The following is a 22,917-nucleotide window of genomic DNA, read 5'->3' on the forward strand; positions in this document are numbered from 1 at the left end:
AACATTACATTACCTGCACCCTTGGGTACACAACACGTATTTTCTTTGCTCTTTATGTGTAGTTTTCTTTTCCCATATTTTAAGTTAATCATTCTTTACAAAAAAAAAAATATTAATCATTGTCAACTACTCCTATAACATAAAGTACTATCAATATATTAACAGTAAAAAGTAAAAGGTTTGGTTTACGAGTGTTTTAAGAATATTGTTTAAAAAATTTATTAAAAGAATATTTATTTTAAAAATTCAAGTCAAACATCTATAAAGTCATAACTACACAATATTCATTGTAAAATATGTTTAAATTTAGAACAAATGCAATGATTTTTTATTTATATTTAAGATTAATGGGAGGAAAACTCCTAAAAAAAAGGTTGATTCGTAATTAATCACTGCAACTACATGAAGGTAGTACTAATTAGAGATTAGTAATTTTGACATCGGCAACCATACGTCTATCTAATTACGGTCATAAACAAAAAAAAAAAAAAAAACTTGGTTTGGTAAACAATTTTTTTATCGTGTCTAAATACATTTCACCATATTATCACGGTATAGATAAATTTTAAGAATAATATTATAATATAGTAATAAAACATATATTTTTTTTTAAAGAAGTAATATAACATAATTGAAAATGTGTGTAAATGTTAATATAACGAATATTTAGTATATTCTAGAAGACATGTATTTGAGGAATGTTTCAAAAATAAAGTAATCAAGGACTACTATAATCAATTTGACTAGTTTTGGAAAAAATAATCAAGGACTACTATAATCAATTTGACTAGTTTGGGAAAAAATTTGTAATGTTAATACAATCTTTTTTATATAAAATGTTAATACAAAATTGTTATATCCAACCTAAGAATGTATAGATGAGTTCACACATGTCTCTACTAACTTAACTAATGTTTTGGATTCGAATCTAGATTTTGACATGCGACAGTGTTAAAACTCTTAGAAAGAGTTTGCCTTCAAATTGGGTCTCACAAGGTTCGAGGGATTAGTCTAATCAGTTGGACGTGGAGGATACCTGATTTATGCAAAAAAAGATTAAATCCAACCTTTTAATGGGATCAATTAAATAATGGTTATTTAATGTTGTTTTAATCGTTTTATTTAACGAATATTCGAAGAACGCGACAATGGACGACATTTTAGTATATTAAAAAGAGCTTTGGCCCATTTACTTAGGCCCAATACAATTCAAAGCCCAAATACCACGTTTGGCAACATTACTTGCGAGACACCCCTTCCCTGCGAGGGGGGTGCACGGAGAAAGCAAGACCGGTTCAAACGAGCCACAACGTTACTCTGCATGTTCCCGCAATAATCTCTCTGGCGGTTACACTTCCCACGATTTCGTAACCGCCAGAGCTTGGTGTGCCATTACAATGGCTCTGTAGCCCTCCCAAGGTAGAATCTATCTCTTCCTCTAAACCCTCACTCTCTGATCTCTACTTACTTGAGCGTCGGAGCGCCTGCAAGTACAAACCCCCTTCCATTCCAAGAAGCACTTTTGACGCATTCTACCACCACTCAAACCACCGCATTTAAAGCACCGACAGTCACCTTCTGATCAGGTACGATCATTTATAATTTTCTGAAAAATATATATATATATATATATATATATATATATATATATATTTTGTTGTTGTATCTTTGTTAGTTAATATGAGAAATTCTAATAGCATTTCATTTGATGTAAGTGTATCCTTCGGTGTAACACTAACTTTGTCCCTTAAAGGTGGGTTCCCTAATTACTTTCTCCAGTAGAGCGTTAGGTATAGTTGTATTTGGGGGTTTAGAGATACAATATAAAATGTGTACAAATAAATATAAAAGTAGAAAGGTGAAGGGATAAAGTTGCAAAATTAGCTTGTTTGATTGATCGAATGTTAATTACAAACTTGTTTGATTGATCGAATGTTAATTACAATGTATGAACATAGTATTTACGGTAAAACTATTTCCTATTAGCCAAATGACTTGGCATATAGTGTTAAACCTCTTTGAGTAATTATGCATATAGTTGAAGTAGATATAATAGTCACAGGGAAGGGGGATTTAAATTGATTCATTTCACAAGTTTTGAACTCTATAATGATACATTTATTTGATTTCTTTTGGAGTTAGGTAGATTAATGAAATACTTGTCATGATCTGAAATTAAGTTTGAGGTTGTTCTTTGGAATTAACATCACCTTAAGTTTGGGGTGGAGTACAAGTAGAACTTGATTATGAAAAGAAAAAAATTAGAAAGAAAAATATGGTTAAAACATCAAAATGATGGTCTAAAAAAAAAAAAAAGTCAACAAAAGGTTGGTCTCTTAAAAAAAAAAACTATTTTTCTTGCTTAGCACAAAAGCTAGTACCTCATAAGATCCTTAAGAAAAAAATATTTCAAATAGAAGATCCTTAAGAAACTAACTCCAAAATATTTGTTAGCTTACTTTCCTAAATACATCTCAACGTTAACCTAAGCCACATTATAACCTTAAAAAGACCTCTATTGGTGATATGTATCTTGAATGTCTCTATATAATTGCTTCAATCTCAAAGCAAGGTAGAATCACATGACGGCTGGAGTGTGACAAATGCTTTCACCAACCATACTGATTTTAGGAGGTACATATGTGTATTTTGGAATTGTAAGTGGTTGAAAGTAAGAATATATTCTCTAAACCTGTCCCGCTTGCATGAAATTGGTAAGTTAGTCAAATCTTAAAATGGGAAGAGTGACAATCTGAGCACCATCTCCGACAAGGTACGTTCCGTCATCAAATTCATGTAAATTCTAACTTCTTGTTATTTAGCTATGTTTTTAGTTTTTTTTTTATAATTTTTTTTCATTTGAAGGAAAATTAGAATTCAATTAGAGGAGTTGTCAATTGTTTGAGAAACTTTTTGTATTGTGTTCATTCGAGTCGTTGTAATTTAGTTTTATCCTAAATCATGCAATTCCATGTGTTTTGAGTCTTTTTTGTGAGAAATCATGTAAATCGTTAAAAACAAAGCATCAAGTGAAGGATCGAGGATATGAAGATTGAAATTCAATGATTTTTAGAAGACATTTGAAGACAATACAATGTGAAGATAAGTCATTTGAAGTTATAAGACATTGCAAAACAGAAGAACGTTTGAAAAAAGGTCGAAAACTGCATAATTCACTCAGGAGGGGTTGCCTCATGTGCCCTGCGCATGGGAAAGCAATACATGTTGTCTCATGCGCCCTTGCGCCTCAAATTGTGTGCCTTGCTCATGGACACCTCTAATAGTTGTTGTTTACTTATTTTTCAAGCCGTTTTTGTTGGAAAAAAATAATCATAATTTAACTCTCTTAACTCCTTAATTGATTTTTTTTTTTTATAAAGAGGAATGCCAGCAACACACATTTTAACACATGTTTTCGAACACATTCTCTTTGATTGGTTAAATTCACCGGGTCCAACCAAATCATGTGGGTCCCATATAAATTTAGCGGGTCCCATGTGAATTTTAGGGTTAATTATGTTTAAGGTTCCTACAAATAAGCGAACTTCCAACATTGGTCCCTACTAAAATTTTTATCCCAACGTTTTTTTTTCTGTTTGTAAGTTTGGTTCTTACCGTCAAACTCTGCTGACTAGGCTAACGGAATGCTGACCAAGACATGCCACATGGACATTTCAAGTGACATGGCTGTCATGTGATAAAAGACATCATATGTTTTTGGTCCCTATAAAATTGGGACCTTTTAAGTTTAGTCCTTACTTAATTTTAATAATGTTTTTAGTCCATATAAAAAAATTATGCACTCAATTTAGTCCCTACTAAATCTAAATTTGTTTAATTATGCTTAAACTTTTAAGATTTTGAATAATTTTTTGTACAAGTGTTAAGAACATTACGAAAAGTTCATCTCGAAAAAATTATCTCAAAATTTTATTTCTGCGTCCAGATTTTTTTTACTTTTATTTTGAACTTTTGTCTTTTAAAAAAATTCATATTTAATTTATTTCATGCTAAATAATTCTAACTTTTAGTAAACGAACCTTTTGTAATGTTCTAAACTTGTATAAAAAAAATCATTGAAAAATTTAAGAGTTTTTACGAGAGCGTCGCCGGCGTGAACGAGGTGGTGTAAAATCCAAACTCTCTTCTCCTACTCTTTTCACCACCTCATTCACGCCGGCGACGCTCTTCTAACTTTTGCTTGCAAATTCATCTAGGACATCAATTTCAACAATTTAATCACACATCAACTTCAACACACAAAAACTCAACAATCTTCATCATTGAAATATCCAGCAACAACCTTTTCGAGAGAGAAGCGGAACCAGTCGATTTTCAAGGTTCGGATCGGGAAACAAAAAGTAGGAGCAAAGAAGATTGAAGAGAGAGAAGTAGTAACAAAGAGAAACAGTAACACAAATCTGGTTTTTTTTTTCCGGCAAATTCAAGGAATGACAGGAAATATTTTTAGGGTGAAATATTTTATTGAACTGGAAGAATAAAAAGGAATGAAGGAGAGTGATAGGCTTTGACAAAAATTATGGAAAAATTTTGTGCAAAAAATTGTTCAAAATCTTAAAAGGTTAACCATAATTAAACAAATTTAGATTTAGTAGGGACTAAAATTGAGTGCATAATTTTTTTATATGGACAAAAAGCACTATAAAAATTAAGTAAGGACTAAACTTAAAAGGTCCCAATTTTACAGGGACCAAAAACATATGATGTCATTTACCGCATGGCAGCCATGTCACTTGAAATGTCCATGTGGCATGTCTTAGTCAGCATTCTGTTAGCCTAGTCAGCACAGTTTGACGGCAAGGACCGAACTTACAAACGGAAAAAAACGTTGGTGATGAAAAATTTAATATAATTTTAATAGGGATCAATGTTGGTAGCTCGCTTATTTGTAGGGACCTTAAACATAATTAACCTTAATAAATAACTCAATATTTATTATTATTATTATTATTATTATTATTATTATTATTATTGTGTTAAGAGAATAGGAGAACAGTTTATCAATCCTACCTACTTAGAAACTATTAATTAAAAACTGAGTCAGACATAGTGTGATCTAACCGCTGAAATGTTGGTTCATATATGTTCTCTTGAAGTAAAGCTGCCGTCCACCAAGTGACCAACTCATTCGTGGAGAATAGAGATACACATAACATGTGGCATGACCTTTACTTACTTCATACTAAACTAAACTGCATTCTTAAGCTATTCATCATGTCATTATATCATTATTATTTTGATAATCATATCATTTACTGTTTATAGAATTCATTTAGACTAATATATCGTACATTAGACTATATTATATGTAATACACATCTTGATTGCTTTAGAAGACTCTTTTGGTTGATGCAAGATATCTCTCTCTTTAATACATCGTAGGTAGTTGATGATTTTAGTAATAACAACTATGCAATAATATAAAGGTTAGTACACAACTATACGATAATATAAAGGTTAGTGCATAGAGTCATTAAAGTAAGAGCTAACATGTAAATGATATTTTTTTTCTCGATAACATTAGATTGAGATATGAGAATATGTTCCTCTTTAAGGTCTTAAATTTGATTTTTGCCAGTGTCTATTCGAATGGACTAATTTAAAAGAAAATCTTTTTTTCTTTTGAAGGAAATGTAAATGTTCTTTTAAATTTAAAGTGTGTGTATATGTAGCATAATATTACGTTACTTAAAATTTTACGGGGTTAACCGTTCAAATTATGACCTCATATTCTTCTATGCATACATAAACTCCAAAAGAATAATATAGAAGTTGAATTTTTTTCATTGTTTTTTACATGCATATTTAGGATGTTAAAATATCGTTTTGTACAAAAAAATTAGAATTTTTTGACAAAAGACAATTAATTATGAATTTTTAATGTGCCAAAAACTAAAAAAAGAAAACAAATCAACATAAACCTCGACCTAAAAATCGAATTTTGAGCTGGTTTTTTGCACCGACATCCGTAAAAATATACAAAAAGAATATGCAAAGTTTCATATTACTTTTTAACCTATAACGTACAAAATTGTAATTTGTTTCGAGTAAACATATACTCATGGGTTAATTATGAATTTCTTAAGAAATTCATAATTATGGGTATTGAAAATTCATTTGTTTATATATTAAAATGAAGGGAAATGCTAGATTACACTCAGTTGTTTTATGAAGGATATTTTAACAACATGCACCTTAGGGTGTATTTAACAAATTTTTAATTATTATTGATAAATTTTTTTTTAAGAAGTAAGAAAATATATCAAAAACCAACACAAGCTCCTCCAGTAGAAGGTGTAGCAAAAGAAGCTAAAGTATCCAAAAATTACAATAGAAAAATCCACAAGCTACCACAATGTAGCCAACATAAAAATAAAATTATGTTACAACATGAAAACATAATAAAGGACTTAACCTTCAAATTGAATACTCAAAATCGAAAACAACATAATAAGATTTGAGCCACCAACATAACAAGATTTGAGCCACCAAAAAGCTTGAAGTATTTCGTAGACTTAATTATAGTCATATTTGTAGGCTTATGTATTTTAACATTTTAAGCTATATAACATGCATCTTTTTTTAATGGCAAATATATATTTTATAAATAAAAAAGGAGAAAACTCTTGCAAGAGTACAACCTTATAGAGAGTAGAGTACAAGAAGTACTCAAATCAAGCAATAATTAAAACACACATAAACCCTCCCACAAAAAAAAAAAAAACAAGAGCGAAACTAAAACACCAACTAAACTCCCATCAAGAACACTCAACCACAGCCAAACAAGAGCAAAACTAGGAACAAAACCCCTCATTCAACCAACCCTAGAGAAATCCACCACAAATCACTAACGGTACCAACAAAGAATGAGTTGATGAATTTTACCATATCCACCAACTGGGGCACCAACGTCTCCTTCCCAAAAAAGACGTGAGCGTTTCAGAATCTCTACAAGGATCACACAACAATTTGCCAGATTAATAAGAAGTTAAACCAAACCTCTCATTTTCTCCCTCGTAATTCAAACATAAAACTAAGAAGACTGCTAAATATGAAGGTAGAACAAACTCCCAAGGCAATAATTAACATGAATGTTGTGAGTTTGTTCCTAGATTCATCCTTTTTGTTTTAAGTGACTTTTAATTTTTATTATACCAATATACTTTATCAATTTGAATAAACTAATATAATTTATTTTTGTCAAAAAAATATGTTATTTAATGACTAAATAAAATAATAATTATTTTTTGACAAAGGAAATAATAGTTTTTTATTTTTGACAAAAACTAATAAGTTACTCAATTTGCTTGCGGTCCAAATACATTGGTAGGAAAAATAAATGTGGTTTCTAACGTCAACATCAAATTCAAATATTTTATTATTCATATCTTCCGAAACTGCTGGCTAGATTAACGTAATGCTAACAATTCTTTCATGTGAGGTTGGTGATGTATCACTTAGCAAGCTTAACCCATAGTTCTCTTTTCTTGAAACTTTTACCATCTTTTGACCATTTTTGGTTTTTCTAAATAACATGACTTGTGAGAAAGTTTTTCCAAGAGAAGTAAAAGGCAAGAGTCTCTAATAATTTATTTGTCAAAACCCGTGGGTGAATATCACATTCTTAAGCAACTCCTCATGATTAAATCTCTTTACAAGTCGTAATCAACCTGATAAACTAAATCAAAGAAATTTAATTGGTTTGAACTCATTAAGTTTATGTGATTATAACTCCGTATCAAAATTGACCATCAATGCATTCAATACCTTACATTTGAACTTGAAAGTTGGAAGAAAAAAAAAATCCTCCAATCAGTAACCCTTTTTTAATTACAACTGGGGTCAAGCACGGGGAGTAGCTGGATTTGTCTTCCTTGTCTCTGCTCTTAACTTCATATGAAAATCCTAAATTTTATTCATGTACGGCCTAATTTGAAGTACTAGGTAGAGAATACAAGAAATGAGGGGTGTGAGTACTTTAAATTAGGTTGTACATGAATAAGGTTTAAGGATTTGTCGAAGGACTTTCCTTCAATATTGATAGAGTGTTTGATAAGAGATTATTGAAGATAAGCTACAAAGAATTAATTAAAATAAGGGTCTTGTTAACTAGTGTTCCATGACACTAGTTACGGAACTAAAAGTAGAGATTGAAAATAACATTTTTTTTTAACTTTCAAAAAGTAGAATACACAATTTTTAAGAAAATATTCATTTTATAATTTCTTAACAAGTGTCCCGGAAGAACTTGTTAATATTTCCCTTGAAATAAAGAGAAAAGAGAAGAAAAAAACAAAGATATTTGTATATGAGTTCGCAACAAGTGTTGTTACATAGTATTTCCTTTATAGAGAGATTTTTCTATCTAAACTTGAATGACTTGGGCTTTCTTTGAGAGTTTGAAGGAGAGGGGAAGGAAGAGCTTTGGGGGACAAAAGAATCGGAGAACATTGATAAATTTTTCACATTTTTTAAAAGAGTATTTTTAGAGAGTGATAAATTAATGCTTATAATTAATATTTTTTTTGAAAAGCCAAAATGATATATATAAACACAGTTAGACTCTTTAGCACAAGGAGTGCCAAAGGCCTAGACTAAACAAAGTTCAACAATCTTGTACAAAATCACTCACAAAAGAACAAAAGAAACAAGAAAAACAAGCTAGAGTACGGAGTTTAAACAAGCTAAAGGACTCCGCCGCCACGATTGATAATCAAAATCAAAAATAGCATATTTTGATTTCAACCACCAAATTGACTAAAGCTTCACCCTTTCGCTTAGCACCAAAAAGTTGTCCTCTTTCCTTTTAAAAATTCTATCATTCCGAGCTTTCCAGATAGTCCAAACAACTGACAGCCAAACAATATTCATGGACTCGGTAGACTTCTTTGAAAAGCCCCGCAAACCACCAAACTGGTGCAGATGATTAAAAAAATATCCATGCAAAATTGTTGAGAAACCAAGCCAACCCGCAATAAGCTGTCCCAAACCGCCGAAAAAACCACACGTAATAAATAAGTGATCTCTGTCCTCATTTGAATCCCAGTTTGAAACACAACCCTGTTCAGATATTAATAAAACATATTGTTGGAAAAGCTTATCTCTAGTAGGAATCTGGTTAAGAAACAGACGCCACGCAAAAATCAACACTTTGAGAGGCACCGCTTTTAATAACAAAAAATTGTTATTATTATGTTGCTCCTGCCTCCCTGAATCTGTCTCTGTTAACAAATAATAAGCAGAACTAACAGCGTAACAGTTAGAAGCATGCGCTGTCCAAAGCCAGTCATCAGCACAATCAACCTGAAAATAGAAGGATGTTAGCTGAACCACACACTCCCCCAACAACTCCTTCTCCCACGCAAATAATCTCCTACGCCACTTCCACGCCTCTCCATCAACACCCCAACCTCTCGCAAACATAGAAGCTGCTGTCTCTAATTTATTCTCCGCCAACTCATACAATCTCACAAAACTCCTACACAACGGTTTCCCCTCAAGCCAAGGATCCACCCAAAATAAAGTAGACAATACATCCCCCACCTGACAAGTGATATTATCAAGCATCCACCTTGTATCTTCCTGACCCACACCATCTCTAACCTTCAAAATTGTCTGACACCACACCGAACCTCCCCCCTCCAAAGAGCAACCTAACCGCCCCCACCTCTCCGTAACGGGCACATAAGGCTCTATGCCAAAGACTCTCCCGCTCCTGCAAAATCCTCCACCACCACTTACCCAAAAAAGCAATGTTAAACTCCTTCAACCTCCTAACCCCCAAACCTCCGTCATCCTTTTGCATACAAACAGTCTCCCATTTTATCCCAGTAATTTTCCAAAAATCCTCACATCCCTTCTTAATATATTTTTAATTTTAAGAATATTATAACAATATATATTTTAAAATTGAAGAATTCATATAAACCCTCCTAAACCCCCTCAAAATCCTCCTTCAATACAATTTTTTAGTTCCCTCAAACCATAAGGGTTTTATATTTTGAAGAAAAATAATCCCCCAAAGCCCCTCCTTCCAATATTCTCTATTTCTTCCATTTATTCCTTCCTTTTTTATCTTCTCCAAACCCGATCCCCTCCCTTCCCATCTAAACTCGTAAACAGAGCCGTAATATACTAAATCAATTATAATGTCTCAACAAGTGTTTCGTATTAATCACCTCTCCAAGTGTTTCGTATTATTTACTAAAGTCTCATCAGACTCTTTGAATTATAATGTCTCAACATAAAACTAGAAGTAACTTTTCTAAATTCCCCAAGATCTAGCAATGTGCTTCTTGAGTTAAGGATTGTTCAACTCCTCTCCATGATGTACAATTATTATTTAATTGGTCTCTCTTCACAAGAGTATAGTTTACCATGCTTCTCCAAGGTTCAACTTTTATGGTTTGCTCGGATGATAAAAAATGACCTAAGAGATATTGATGCCATTTGAGCACAACTTCAGCAAGCATGCATCTCCTTGATATACACTAAAACAGCCTGCATTTTGGGACCAAATTTCTTGCTAATAAAGCAATGGGGTTTCCCTCTTACATGAGGACACCTCCAATACCTCCGGTTCAAGTGCCAATTTCAATAACAATGTCTTTGAAAAATCAAGGAGATCCAAAAGAAAAAACTGACTAGCACCATAGCACCTTGAAGAGCTTCAAAGGTCGCAACGGCTACTCGAGGCCAAATGAAGGAACCGTGATGCAGTAGATCGGTCGGGAGGCATTAATGCCGGCATAGTTGGTGATAAAGCGACGATAATATCCGACGAGGCCTAGAAATGGATGGAGTTGTTTGACATTGGAAGGTACCACCAATTTCGCAACTTCTAACTTGCTAGGATCAACTTTGACTCCATAAGACGAGACTATATGGCCAGATAATCAACACATCCTTGACAAAAAAAAAAACATTTGGAAAGCTTCACATATAAATAATTCGTAATCAATCAATTCAAAACTAATTCAGGATTCACCAAATGATCAATTAGGTACTTGGTACAAGTCATTATATCGTCAAAGAAGATGATCACAAACCACCTCAAAAATTGTGAGAAAATTCAAATCCATGTCCCTTAAAAAGTGGTTAAGGATTTAGTAAGGTCAAACATCATAAAAATAAACTCAAAATGGTTGGCGTGAGTGTGAACCCACGTCTTGTAAGTGTCGTGGGATAAAACGCTGATTTTAAGGTGGCATGCGCGTAAACCAATTTGGCGAAATTTTATTCCAAGTCTCAAGACAAGTTTCAAGGAAAATAAAATAATGTATCATAATGAGGTCCATCGAATATCCCCACCCTCATAATTGTAGCTTCTTTATTCAAGCCACGTCTACTAATTAATCTGATGCAAAGTGATCAAAGAAAAATTCTTTTCATACCAGTTAACATAAAAGAAGGCAATATTTTCCAATTCCCCTGGCCCTTTTATACAACAATAATTACATAGAATTCATTACTTGTTTTTGAAAATAGTAAAAGGTTTTGTCTCATTTCTATTTATAAGTTATCTTTGTTGCTGAGTTTAGTTCAAGAAGTTCTTGAACCATTCAACAGACTTTTTTGGGTACCTCCTTAGATTGTCATTGTAATCAATGAAATACAGACCAAATCTAGAAGAAAATCCGGCTTGCCACTCCCAATTATCCAGCAGTGACCACACAAAATAGCCTTTTACATTGCATCCATCTTCCCTGCAAATTGCAATCAACAAAATAAAAAAAGCCATTAGTTAAACTAGCTTAACTCAAGGTCACCAAATGGACATTAACTTTTTATATAAAGAAAGAAGTCATAAGAGGAATGGAGTATATACAATTATACCTACCATCTTAAATTATAAATTATTTTGAAAAAAAAAAAAAATTTGTCGCAAATTATAAATCGTTTTGTTACTATATATATTGCTTGTAACACTTAAACTCTAATTCATCATATCAATAAAAATGAAACTATATCTGCTCTATAGTCGCAGAGGTAAGCACCATTGACCAAACTGCATTAATAAATATGGAATGTTCATTGCCTTTTATTTTCATTTCTTATTAATCTACTGTTACTAGTTGTTGTTATGACAACAATTATTTAAGGTTTAATAGCAGTTTTAGCCCCCTAACTTTTCCAAAATTGCGATTTTGACCCCCTAAAAAAATTACAAAATCGCCCCCTAAGTTTTGCAACTGTAGCAGTTTTGGCCCCCCAAGATCAATTTTTGGTAAAAAAAAAAAATAACACGTGGCACCTCATTTAGGGTGCCACGTCAACGTTGACCGAGTCAAAATTGGCTTTGGGGACTAAAACTGCCACAGATGCAAAACTTAGGAAACGGTTTTGTAGTTTTTTTTTCTTAAGAGACTAAAACTATATTAAATTATTATTTTTTTTAACCATTGAATCAATAATCATAGTACATCTCATTCATTTCAGTGTTAGGATTTGATGATGAAATGTAAAATCTAATTGTATTATATAAGATTTGTCTCATTATAAAATTTGGTATCAATACATACTTGATAGAAGCTAGTAAGTTGCTCAAATAGTCGTTGTGGTATTTAATCCTCTTCTCATCATTTAAAGCATCCTTGATTGAGATAGAAGGATCATTTGGATCATCCATTCCTATGACAAGTGGGAAAGAAAGAAGGTATATGAGAAATAGCCGACAAAATGTTCAATAATGTGTTATACAAATAATGCTTAATAATGTGTTGTACAAATGAAAGTGATGGTTAACTAAAAAGAGAAGAAAAATAATGCTTTCCATTCCAATTCTAAATTATAGACATCCTCTCAATTAGTATAGTGTTGGATGCATAACTGATTAAAACACACATTTTCAATATGAATTACATTAGTTAGGCTTTTATGTACCAAACCTATAGTAATGAAGATTTCATTGTCAAATTTTGGTGAACTCTAGAGAAAATAAATACACTACATGTGTGGACAAGGAGAAAAAAATAATCCTATTTTTCACAATTTAACTGAATAACTTTTATAAGTCTGCTGCCGAGTTAAGATTATTTGCATTTATTAAAAATAAATGGATAACGTTATTTGTTGAGAGATAGATACAAAAAAAGTATGTAGTAGGTTCTATAATTAAGTGGGTTCCACTACTATTAATTATTTTCAAATTTTTTTATATCTTTGTCTCTCTAAATAGAAGAAATGAAGAGATTAATAAATAGAAAAGATCTTGACCCAACTCTGGGCATGATGAAATTTAACTGTATACTTTTAAATGCATTTATTTTATCTAGAATGCCAATATTTAAAATGACGTTTTATCTAGAGGCAAATAAACTGTAAAAAAAAAAAATCTAGAGGCAAATAAAACTAAAATTTGTACAGTTTCAAAATTACCATTTTCAGTTATAATTACTAGAGGATTCTCATACTTATGTTTGATGTAATTCATTAGGCTTCTCATCCCTTGTGGAACTATATACAACCAGAAAGAATTTGCCTGAAAATCACAATTTGAATTTTATTGTCATAACTAACAAAATATAGTGTGCTCATACGAGCACAAAACAAACGTACCAAAACAATATAAACACAAAACAAATGGGCAAATAGTTATTTTGATCTTTGAATGTATAATGAGTAGTCACAATAGCCTCTTTTAGTATATCAAAATTTCAAAACAATCTCTGATTATACATTAGATAGTCAAAATAGTCTCTAACGTTAAAATAGTTTCTCAATGTTGACGTTAACTTTTTCATATAGGTATTGATTTAACATTAAGTAAGCAATTATTAGATTAATATAATAACATGTAAGTATATTAAGATGTTGATATGATAATATTAACATAGCATTTTAACGTAAGATATTATATTGACTAATATAATGCACAATCAAAAACTATTTTAAAATTTTAATATATTGATAGATTATTGTGGTTACTCGTTACACATGATTAAAATAACTATTACCCAAAACAAATTAAACACTGTATCTCAAGTTAAAAAACAAGCAATTCATAGTTCCAACAGACTTGCCTTATCTCCAATAATCTCAGTACCATTGAAAGCTGGATAGAGTCAGAAACCAAAAAAAAAAAAAAAATCAATTTGGGGTAATGATTGACAAATTATAAATAGCCAAAGAAAAGAAAGAGACTGACTGATGCATGTATTATTCGCATAACATATTTTGATCATATTTTCCTCCTAATTTTTATGAATAGATAATTAAAAATATTATATGTGAAACAATCAACTGAGTCATTTACTGTGAGGCAGAGAGAAAATAGTTGTTATTATGTTATTTTGACTTACGAACAGTAACAGCACCAATGTCTGAAATGTAGTCATGAACTAACTCCCGAAGTGAATCAGTAGCATTGTGCATTGCATAAAATGTAGTATAATGGTTGATGCCAACAAAATCTAATGAACCCTTAACAAGATTAGCTTCAGATTTTGAAAACTTTGGAAGCCTTTTCCCTACTCTAATTTTCATTGATTTTGGATAATCTCCAAAAATCAATGGGTCAAGAAACCTGTGAAGGAAGAGAACAACTTTAATTAGTTTATCAATATAGTTAATTATAGCTTATTTAAGTGTCGACATAAGCAACATTATATACACAAAAATACTTTCTTTTTTCTTTTTAAATATTTTGCATGATATATTACCAGCCAAGGGTAAAATCTAAGGCTCTTTGAGTTGCTTCAATATCTTCTTTAGAATTTGTTGCTGATTCAACCCAAATTACATCCAAAGATATACCCACCGATCCACCTTGTATTTTCTGTGGAAAAACTTACTTAGCACATTGGTTCTATCAAATATATACATATGTAAGATGAAAACAACACATTGTATATTAAAAAAAGGTTAAATATGTTTTATTAAAATAAGTTAAATATGTTTTTAGTACCTACAAAATCATGAGTTTTTAAGTTTAGTCTCTATAAAATTTTAGTGATAATTTTAGTCCTAAAAAATATTGTAGTTTGTAAAAATAGTTCATATTTTAAAAACTTTTTACAAAAAATAGATAATTTTAGTCCTCCAAACTAGTCCTTATAAAATGCAAATAGGGACTAAAAGTGAATAAATTTTTTGCAGGGCCTAAACTTGAAAGCTTGTAATTTTATATTGCAATTTTAAGAAATGAACCAACCAAAGTATTTGTTAATTTTTTTTGTGAATTTTTTTTATTACTTTACCTGATATTTTTTCCTATAAACATCTGCTACAATGGCATGTGAAAGAAGGACATTATGAGCTACAATATAAGGTTCAGTAGCAGAGTTTCCACTTCTACACAAATGATGAAGGAGAATTGAGCATCTTCCAGGTGGTTGTTGTCCAATATCATACCCCATCCAAGCAAATGTATGAGGTTCATTGAATGTTATCCAATGTTTCACCCTGTCTCCAAATTTCTCAAAGCATGTCTCAGCATATGTTGCAAAATCTTTTCTGTTTCAAACAAATACTAAAGATTTATGACACATTTTTTATAGGCAAATGTTAGCGGTTAATTGATTAGAGAGCGAGAGGGAGAGGGAGAGGAAAATTTGTTAGCTGTAGGGATCGAACTCCAATTCTCGTTCTTAATACTACTTCAGCGTCCCAACTCATACCATTGGGAAACTCAAGGTAATTAAGAAGTTAAAAAATATTAATAAAATTTCATACATGATCAAAGGACTAAGCCATCCTGTGTATTTGTCTTCCAATGCTTGAGGTAGGTCCCAATGGTAGAGGGTCACATATGGTTCAATTCCTACAAATATTTGGGATTTGAATTCAATAATTTCAGAAGCATGTATGCATCTAAATCATGAAATAAATCTAAGTATGATACTCCCTCCGTCTCTTAATAAATGACACAGTTGACCCAATTACGCATACCAATGCGTAATTTTGAGTTTAAATATTTTGAATAATATATCGGAAAAAATTATGAAAATTTGATATTTTGAAAATACTCATCGAGACGAATCTAACGACATCTTATATGATATTATTTATCTTTGTATATTAGTAGAAAAATATGGTCAAAATAAGTTAGGTCAAAATTGCACATTTTCAAACAGGTCATTTATTGCGGGACGGAAGGAGTATGCTATTAGGAAAAATGCGAGTCTAACGTTAAAAATTTATAAGACACATATATATATATTTTTTTATAAAGAGTGACACGCTTCAACTTAAAAATTGATTTCCGTCTAACTTATGAAAAAAAAAATTACTTATGTCAATCAAGTTTGAATTTCTTTCTCAATTTGTGAAACATAAAATTTTGCAAACTTTGGATTCTAATTTATATGTCATGTATAAATTGTCCAATACAGATTATGCAAAGAACTCTTTTTAATAACCTGAGGTTAAGGATATAAAGTATGTAGGTCTTATACATATACATAAATAAATTTGTATCTTGGAAACATGATTTTGATTAATACCTTTGGCCAGTAAAGCATCAATGAGTTTATTGTAGTGATCAATTCCTGCTTGGTTCACTACACCAGATCCATCTGATGAAATATAATCCATGGTCAATTGGTCACAATGTTTCTTGATCTAATTTACAAGACAAGGTTCATTTGAAAGAAGAAGAAAAAAAAGTAAATTATCAAGAGAAAAATTTAGAGAGGGAAAACGTGAAATCACTCTCAATCTAACATTAAATTTAGTGAGGAATGAATCAGAGAAGGATTTTATTTTTCTTGTAACTAATTTTTGTCGCTAATTTTAACTTTTTCGATAGTGATTTCTTCATCATAATTCAGAAATGTAAATGGTTGGAAAGAAATCTTACTGGGAAAAATACGAGTCCAAGAAATAGAAAACCTATAAGCATCCATTCCCATGTCCTTCATAAGTTGTATGTCTCCCTACATGCAAAAAAAATAATCACAATTGAAAATACCTTCCAGAAATTGGTTAAATATGAATTTCTTTTCATGACCATTTATCACTATATATAAAAATAGCTATATATACTAATTGTCTAGTTAGCTACACTTAGAAGAAGTGATTGAGGTTAAATCTAGTAAATTTTAGTTGATTAGTTAATTTGCACAAAGAACAATTGCATGATTATTTAGCTATCAACTAAACTTATATAATTACTTCATATCGATGATACTGATCCACTGCAACATCAGAATTGTTGTTACCATGTATTTTGCCTGCCACAAAATGCAAGAGATATTTCAATCATAACCTACATAGGAGCATAAATGATGTGTTTTCCTAAAAAAAAAAAAAAATATTTGAAGTAGATTTTTTACACCGTCAATCAATCATGATCGTCAAATTATAAAAAATATTTAACTTTAATAATAATTAATTTTAAAGTCACACGTATAAATTTTTTACAATGTAACTTAATCGTGAGATGTCATTAAACCAAAAATTTTACACTATGAGTAAATCACAACTATATGTATGACTATAAAAATGGTTATGATTGATGGGATTAATTTTTTTTTCTATGACAAAAATCAAAAGAACTAAGAATAATAATATATTTGGAAGTAAAAAACATCGAAATTTTATAACCATGGTTGTTCCTTTTTGCTTGCAGATTTATAAGAAAATGGATCAACTTTCCTTCCTTCAAAAAAATGAAAATGGATCAATTTTTACAAAAATGATTTAAATATTGCATCACCAATTTCTCGAAGTAGCCAAATGTTTTCAATTTGGAGCTTCTAAGATAATGTAACTTACCAGGAATATGTGAAAAAGTATCCCATATAGATGGCCCCCTTCCATCTTCTTTTACTGCACCTTCATACTACAATCAAATTAACATTCTTATTTATTTCACCCATGTAAAAAATTATTACATTTCATATTTTGACAGAAAAAGAATAGATATACTATTTAGATTTTATTGAAGCAAACACAACACTAATAAATTGTAGCTATAGGATCCAATATATGTTCTCAGCGGTGGGGTGTGAATAGCTAATTTAACTAACAATCAGATAGATATAAAAGCTTTTTATTTTGTTAGTGAAATAAATAAATTAAAAATGAAAAACTGCACCTTCATACTACAATCAAATTAACATTCTTATTTATTTCACCCATGTAAAAAATTATTACATTTCATATTTTGACAGAAAAAGAATAGATATACTATTTAGATTTTATTGAAGCAAACACAACACTAATAAATTGTAGCTATAGGATTCAATATATGTTCTCAGCGGTGGGGGTGTGAATAGCTAATTTAACTAACAATCAGATAGATATAAAAGCTTTTTATTTTGTTAGTGAAATAAATAAATTAAAAATGAAAAACTGCACCTTCATACTACAATCAAATTAACATTCTTATTTATTTCACCCATGTAAAAAATTATTACATTTCATATTTTGACAGAAAAAGAATAGATATACTATTTAGATTTTATTGAAGCAAACACAACACTAATAAATTGTAGCTATAGGATCCAATATATGTTCTCAGCGGTGGGGGTGTGAATAGCTAATTTAACTAACAATCAGATAGATATAAAAGCTTTTTATTTTGTTAGTGAAATAAATAAATTAAAAATGAAAAACTGCACCTTCATACTACAATCAAATTAACATTCTTATTTATTTCACCCATGTAAAAAATTATTACATTTCATATTTTGACAGAAAAAGAATAGATATACTATTTAGATTTTATTGAAGCAAACACAACACTAATAAATTGTAGCTATAGGATTCAATATATGTTCTCAGCGGTGGGGGTGTGAATAGCTAATTTAACTAACAATCAGATAGATATAAAAGCTTTTTATTTTGTTAGTGAAATAAATAAATTAAAAATGAAAAACTGCACCTTCATACTACAATCAAATTAACATTCTTATTTATTTCACCCATGTAAAAAATTATTACATTTCATATTTTGACAGAAAAAGAATAGATATACTATTTAGATTTTATTGAAGCAAACACAACACTAATAAATTGTAGCTATAGGATCCAATATATGTTCTCAGCGGTGGGGGTGTGAATAGCTAATTTAACTAACAATCAGATAGATATAAAAGCTTTTTATTTTGTTAGTGAAATAAATAAATTAAAAATGAAAAACTGCACCTTCATACTACAATCAAATTAACATTCTTATTTATTTCACCCATGTAAAAAATTATTACATTTCATATTTTGACAGAAAAAGAATAGATATACTATTTAGATTTTATTGAAGCAAACACAACACTAATAAATTGTAGCTATAGGATCCAATATATGTTCTCAGCGGTGGGGGTGTGAATAGCTAATTTAACTAACAATCAGATAGATATAAAAGCTTTTTATTTTGTTAGTGAAATAAATAAATTAAAAATGAAAAACGCTAGAAGGAGGGGTTGAACCTCCGACCTTGTGGTTAACAGCCACACGCTCTAACCAACTGAGCTATTCCAGCTTCTCATGTTAGTGAATTGGTTGACATGTTTTTGAATTAATTTCTGATAGGTATTAATGTCACACATAACACTGATGATACTCTCTCAACTTCATAGTATCTTCCAAAATATAAAGTCTGTTTGGTAAGGTTCCTAAATGAGCTTAAGCTTATAGCTTTTAGCTTATAAGCTCGTTTGATAAAAAAAAGCTCTGTTTGGTAATACTTTTTTACCATGAGCTTATAGCTTATTTCACGAGCTTATAAGCTATTTTTCAGAAGCTATTCCAAGTAGCGTTTGAGCTTATAGCTTATAGCTTATTGTTTTTTCTTCCACTTTTACCCTTACTATTTTTTCTAAAATCCTTTTTTACCCTTTATAATTTATTATAAAATTAAATAATGATGCATTTATATTGATTAAGTGCACTCGTACTCTTCCTTTCTCTTTGATTCCTGATTCCGCTCGTACTTGTCCGCCTCGTCCGCCGTTCCACTGATTTGTTTCCACACCCGCCGTTCCACTGATTCGTTTCCACACCCAGGTTTTCATTTCTCTTGAACTGTTACATTTTTCTTTTTAATTATACTTCAATCGTTTGTTGGATTTTACTAGTAGTTTATGATTTTTTTTTTTATGGAAATCGTTGTGAAAAAAGGCTCTTTGAATCATAGAAAAACTCCAAGTATCTTTCTGATTTCTGATTTGATTGTGTTTCGATTTTATTGGTGGAAGTGGATTATTAGGTATTCAAATGTTCTTCATTAGATTTATTTGGAATTTAAAAATCCCTTTTTATTCTAAAAAAAAGTTCTTTTATGTCATTTTACATTTATCAATTATTGAAACGCTAATTTTCCCAAACACTTCAATTAGCTTATCAGCTATAAGTCATCAGCTATCAGCTAGCTTATAAGCTATCCGCTATTTTTACCAAACAGAGCCTAAATATTTCTCCTTCTTTCTTTATATCTCAATCCCACATTCTAAATTGTAAAGTGTATTTTTCTCTTTTGTCGATAAACCGAAGTGGTAAATATCATCTAAAATTCACACTCAAATGCATGATTATGAGTTTGAACTTAGGTGAAGGTGTTCAAGTTAGTAATATCAATCATATCGATATTATAAGTTGAATTAGGTTTTACAAACAACTTTGAAGTATAATTTATGGTGTAGAAACATTTTTTTTTTTTACCATAAATTGCAATTTATGATATAAATATTAGCAAGAAAATCTTATATGAAAGTTAAACTGAACTCAACTAAACATGCTCTGAAACTACCAGAGTTCAATCGATAAACACTTATATTTTTAAAAGAAAAATAAAATAATAAAAATTAAGTTAGCAAAATTTACCAACCTGAAAAGCTGAAGAAGCAGTTCCAAAAACAAAACCCTTTGGAAAGCTATGTCTGTTGATTTGGCATAAGCACATTTGAATCTTAATAATCATAAGCAATGTTATAGTAACGGTACATATTTTAGATGCCATGGTTTCTCCAAGATAGAGCAATCAACTGTACTCTTTACTATTTCTTTAGGTATATACTATATAGTAAAAATCTTTGGTTCTGTTTGGCCGAACCATATTCCCTTTGACAAAATAAGTTATCGTCTTTTCTGTAATACAAAATTAATTGGCTTCTTGGTCGTGATAACCTTAATCAATATTACTAAGAAATTCCATTGTTTGTATCAGTGAAATCGAATAAACCGATGAAAATGCATCTATAATATGAACATTATATTATATCTACAACTAGTGTATTGACCCGGCATTGTCGGGATTAAACATATAATTGAGGATGATCAAAATTTTGTATGCATGGTATTGGTAAATAAATTTTACCACGGACCGGTACAAGATGAATATCTTAATAGCTATAAATTTTTTTTATTGTATCTTAATAGCTATACATAAATATAATAAACTAAACCTTATTTTAAGTACCCATAAATTAATAGATGCACATGCCTGAATTTTTTAAAATTACTAAAAAGTATAGAATAAAATAAACACTTTTTAACTTCTCTTTCACTCATCTGCATCTTATTTCCATTTCTTTCAATCTAAACAAGTAATTTTCACATATATCAAGAATTTTCTTTTGTATTTTTTGTCGTCCGAGTGTGATATTGTGTTGTTCGTCGTCTTGTGCGGCGTTATTTGATTTCACGTCTAGTTGCAATGTTCGTTTGGTTCCTATTGAAAGATGTCATTCATAGATTCTGAAGGTGAGAAATAACACAAGAAAATGACCAAAATACCCCCTAAGTCCAAAATGACTAAATTACCCTTCTAACACGGAAACCCATGAAAATGCACCCAATGAATAATGATCACACACAAGCACATATAAACTCATAATAAAACAATTCAAAATAAATCTAGCGAAAATCGAGCTGTTACATTGACTACCTTCAAGAAATGGATAGGGAGTTCTGACAAACATCTTGGAGACATGGCTGGAATGATGAAAGGTAAGTATGATAAATATTGGGGGAATGTTAAAAATGTCAACTTGTTGATATATGTTTAGTGGTGCTTGATCCTAGAAACAAGATGCAATTTGTCAAATAGGGCATGAATAAATGTTATGAAAAGGAACTTGCTGATTTTTTGTCTGATAAGGTAAAGGAGACTTTACACGATATGTTGATAGATATAAGCTTTGTATTCAAGGTCAATCTGAAAATCAAACTCAATCTTCTAATGATATGGAAGTGGAAGAACTTGATGTTTTGGAAAATGCATTGGACTTGGAATTTGAGAAAGATATGAGTCTTGCTGATAATATGAATGTAAATGAAATAGGTTTGTATATCATGGAGGGTTTAGAGAAGAAAAGTCCTAATTTTGACATATTGAATTGGTGGAAGGTGAATTCCACCAAATATCCTATTCTTGCCCAAGTTGCTAGAGATGTGTTGGCCATGCCTATTTCTACTGTTGCTTCAGAGTCCGGTTTTAGCACCGGAAGTAGAGTGCTAAATTGTTACAAGAGCTCTCTTACACCAAAGACAGTTGAAGCGTTAGTTTGTGCCCAAAATTGGTGTCGATCCGCTCCAATTGCATCAGATGTTGAAGACCTTTTGGAGGACTTGGAACAACTGGAATTAGGTAATTTTCTCTTTCTTATTGTTGAATTTCTTATGGTCTGAAGTTTATTATAGTTGTTTATTTTTTTCTTTCTCATGAATATAGATTTATGTATCTGTGTATTTTGCACATTTTAGATCTTGCTCCAATACCACAGCTGACTGAAGAGATGTCTGATATTGACTCTGATTAATGTTTTGCCGGATGGAATAGTTATTCTGTTTGAAATGGTGTCAAATCTATTATGGTATGATCTTGTGGACTTGATTTAAATTGCAATAGAATCCAGAAATTCTACATAATACTTATTAAATTGCCTGCTGATTTTGCCCTTGCACTGAAAAGATTGGAAATGCTGGACTTTGGATTAAATTTTTGGCTGGATGGACTAG

At 30.8% G+C, this 22,917-nt stretch overlaps 1 protein-coding gene and 1 non-coding gene across 2 annotated transcripts; both read right to left on the bottom strand.

The window, feature by feature from the left end:
- Positions 1-11,557: 11,557 nt before the first annotated feature.
- On the bottom strand, positions 11,558-21,302 carry LOC11416107 (beta-glucosidase 40). The gene is made up of 13 exons (XM_039834549.1): positions 20,786-21,302; positions 17,737-17,803; positions 17,134-17,192; positions 16,820-16,895; positions 16,464-16,535; positions 15,694-15,781; positions 15,219-15,474; positions 14,682-14,797; positions 14,322-14,545; positions 14,043-14,074; positions 13,399-13,501; positions 12,543-12,651; positions 11,558-11,726 (listed from the first exon to the last, which is right to left on the bottom strand). The coding sequence occupies exons 1-13, from the start codon at positions 20,915-20,917 to the stop codon at positions 11,558-11,560; spliced, it is 1,503 nt and encodes a 500-aa protein (XP_039690483.1). The 5' UTR covers positions 20,918-21,302.
- Positions 19,368-19,441, bottom strand: TRNAN-GUU (transfer RNA asparagine (anticodon GUU)). Its single transcript has one exon. It is a non-coding gene; the product is annotated as a tRNA-Asn (tRNA).
- Positions 21,303-22,917: the final 1,615 nt, after the last annotated feature.

Source organism: Medicago truncatula, chromosome 5 (genome assembly GCF_003473485.1).
Source record: "Medicago truncatula cultivar Jemalong A17 chromosome 5, MtrunA17r5.0-ANR, whole genome shotgun sequence".
NCBI lineage: Eukaryota > Viridiplantae > Streptophyta > Magnoliopsida > Fabales > Fabaceae > Medicago > Medicago truncatula.

Coding starts and splice junctions, on each gene's coding strand:
- LOC11416107 (XM_039834549.1), bottom strand. CDS start 20,917: ATGGCATCTAAAATATGTACCGTTACTATAACATTGCTTATGATTATT. Junction 14,798..15,218: donor TTTATAGGAAAAAATATCAG/GTAAAGTAATAA, acceptor GTTTTTCCACAG/AAAATACAAGGTGGATCGGT. Junction 13,502..14,042: donor CTGAGATTATTGGAGATAAG/GCAAGTCTGTTG, acceptor TGTGATTTTCAG/GCAAATTCTTTCTGGTTGTA.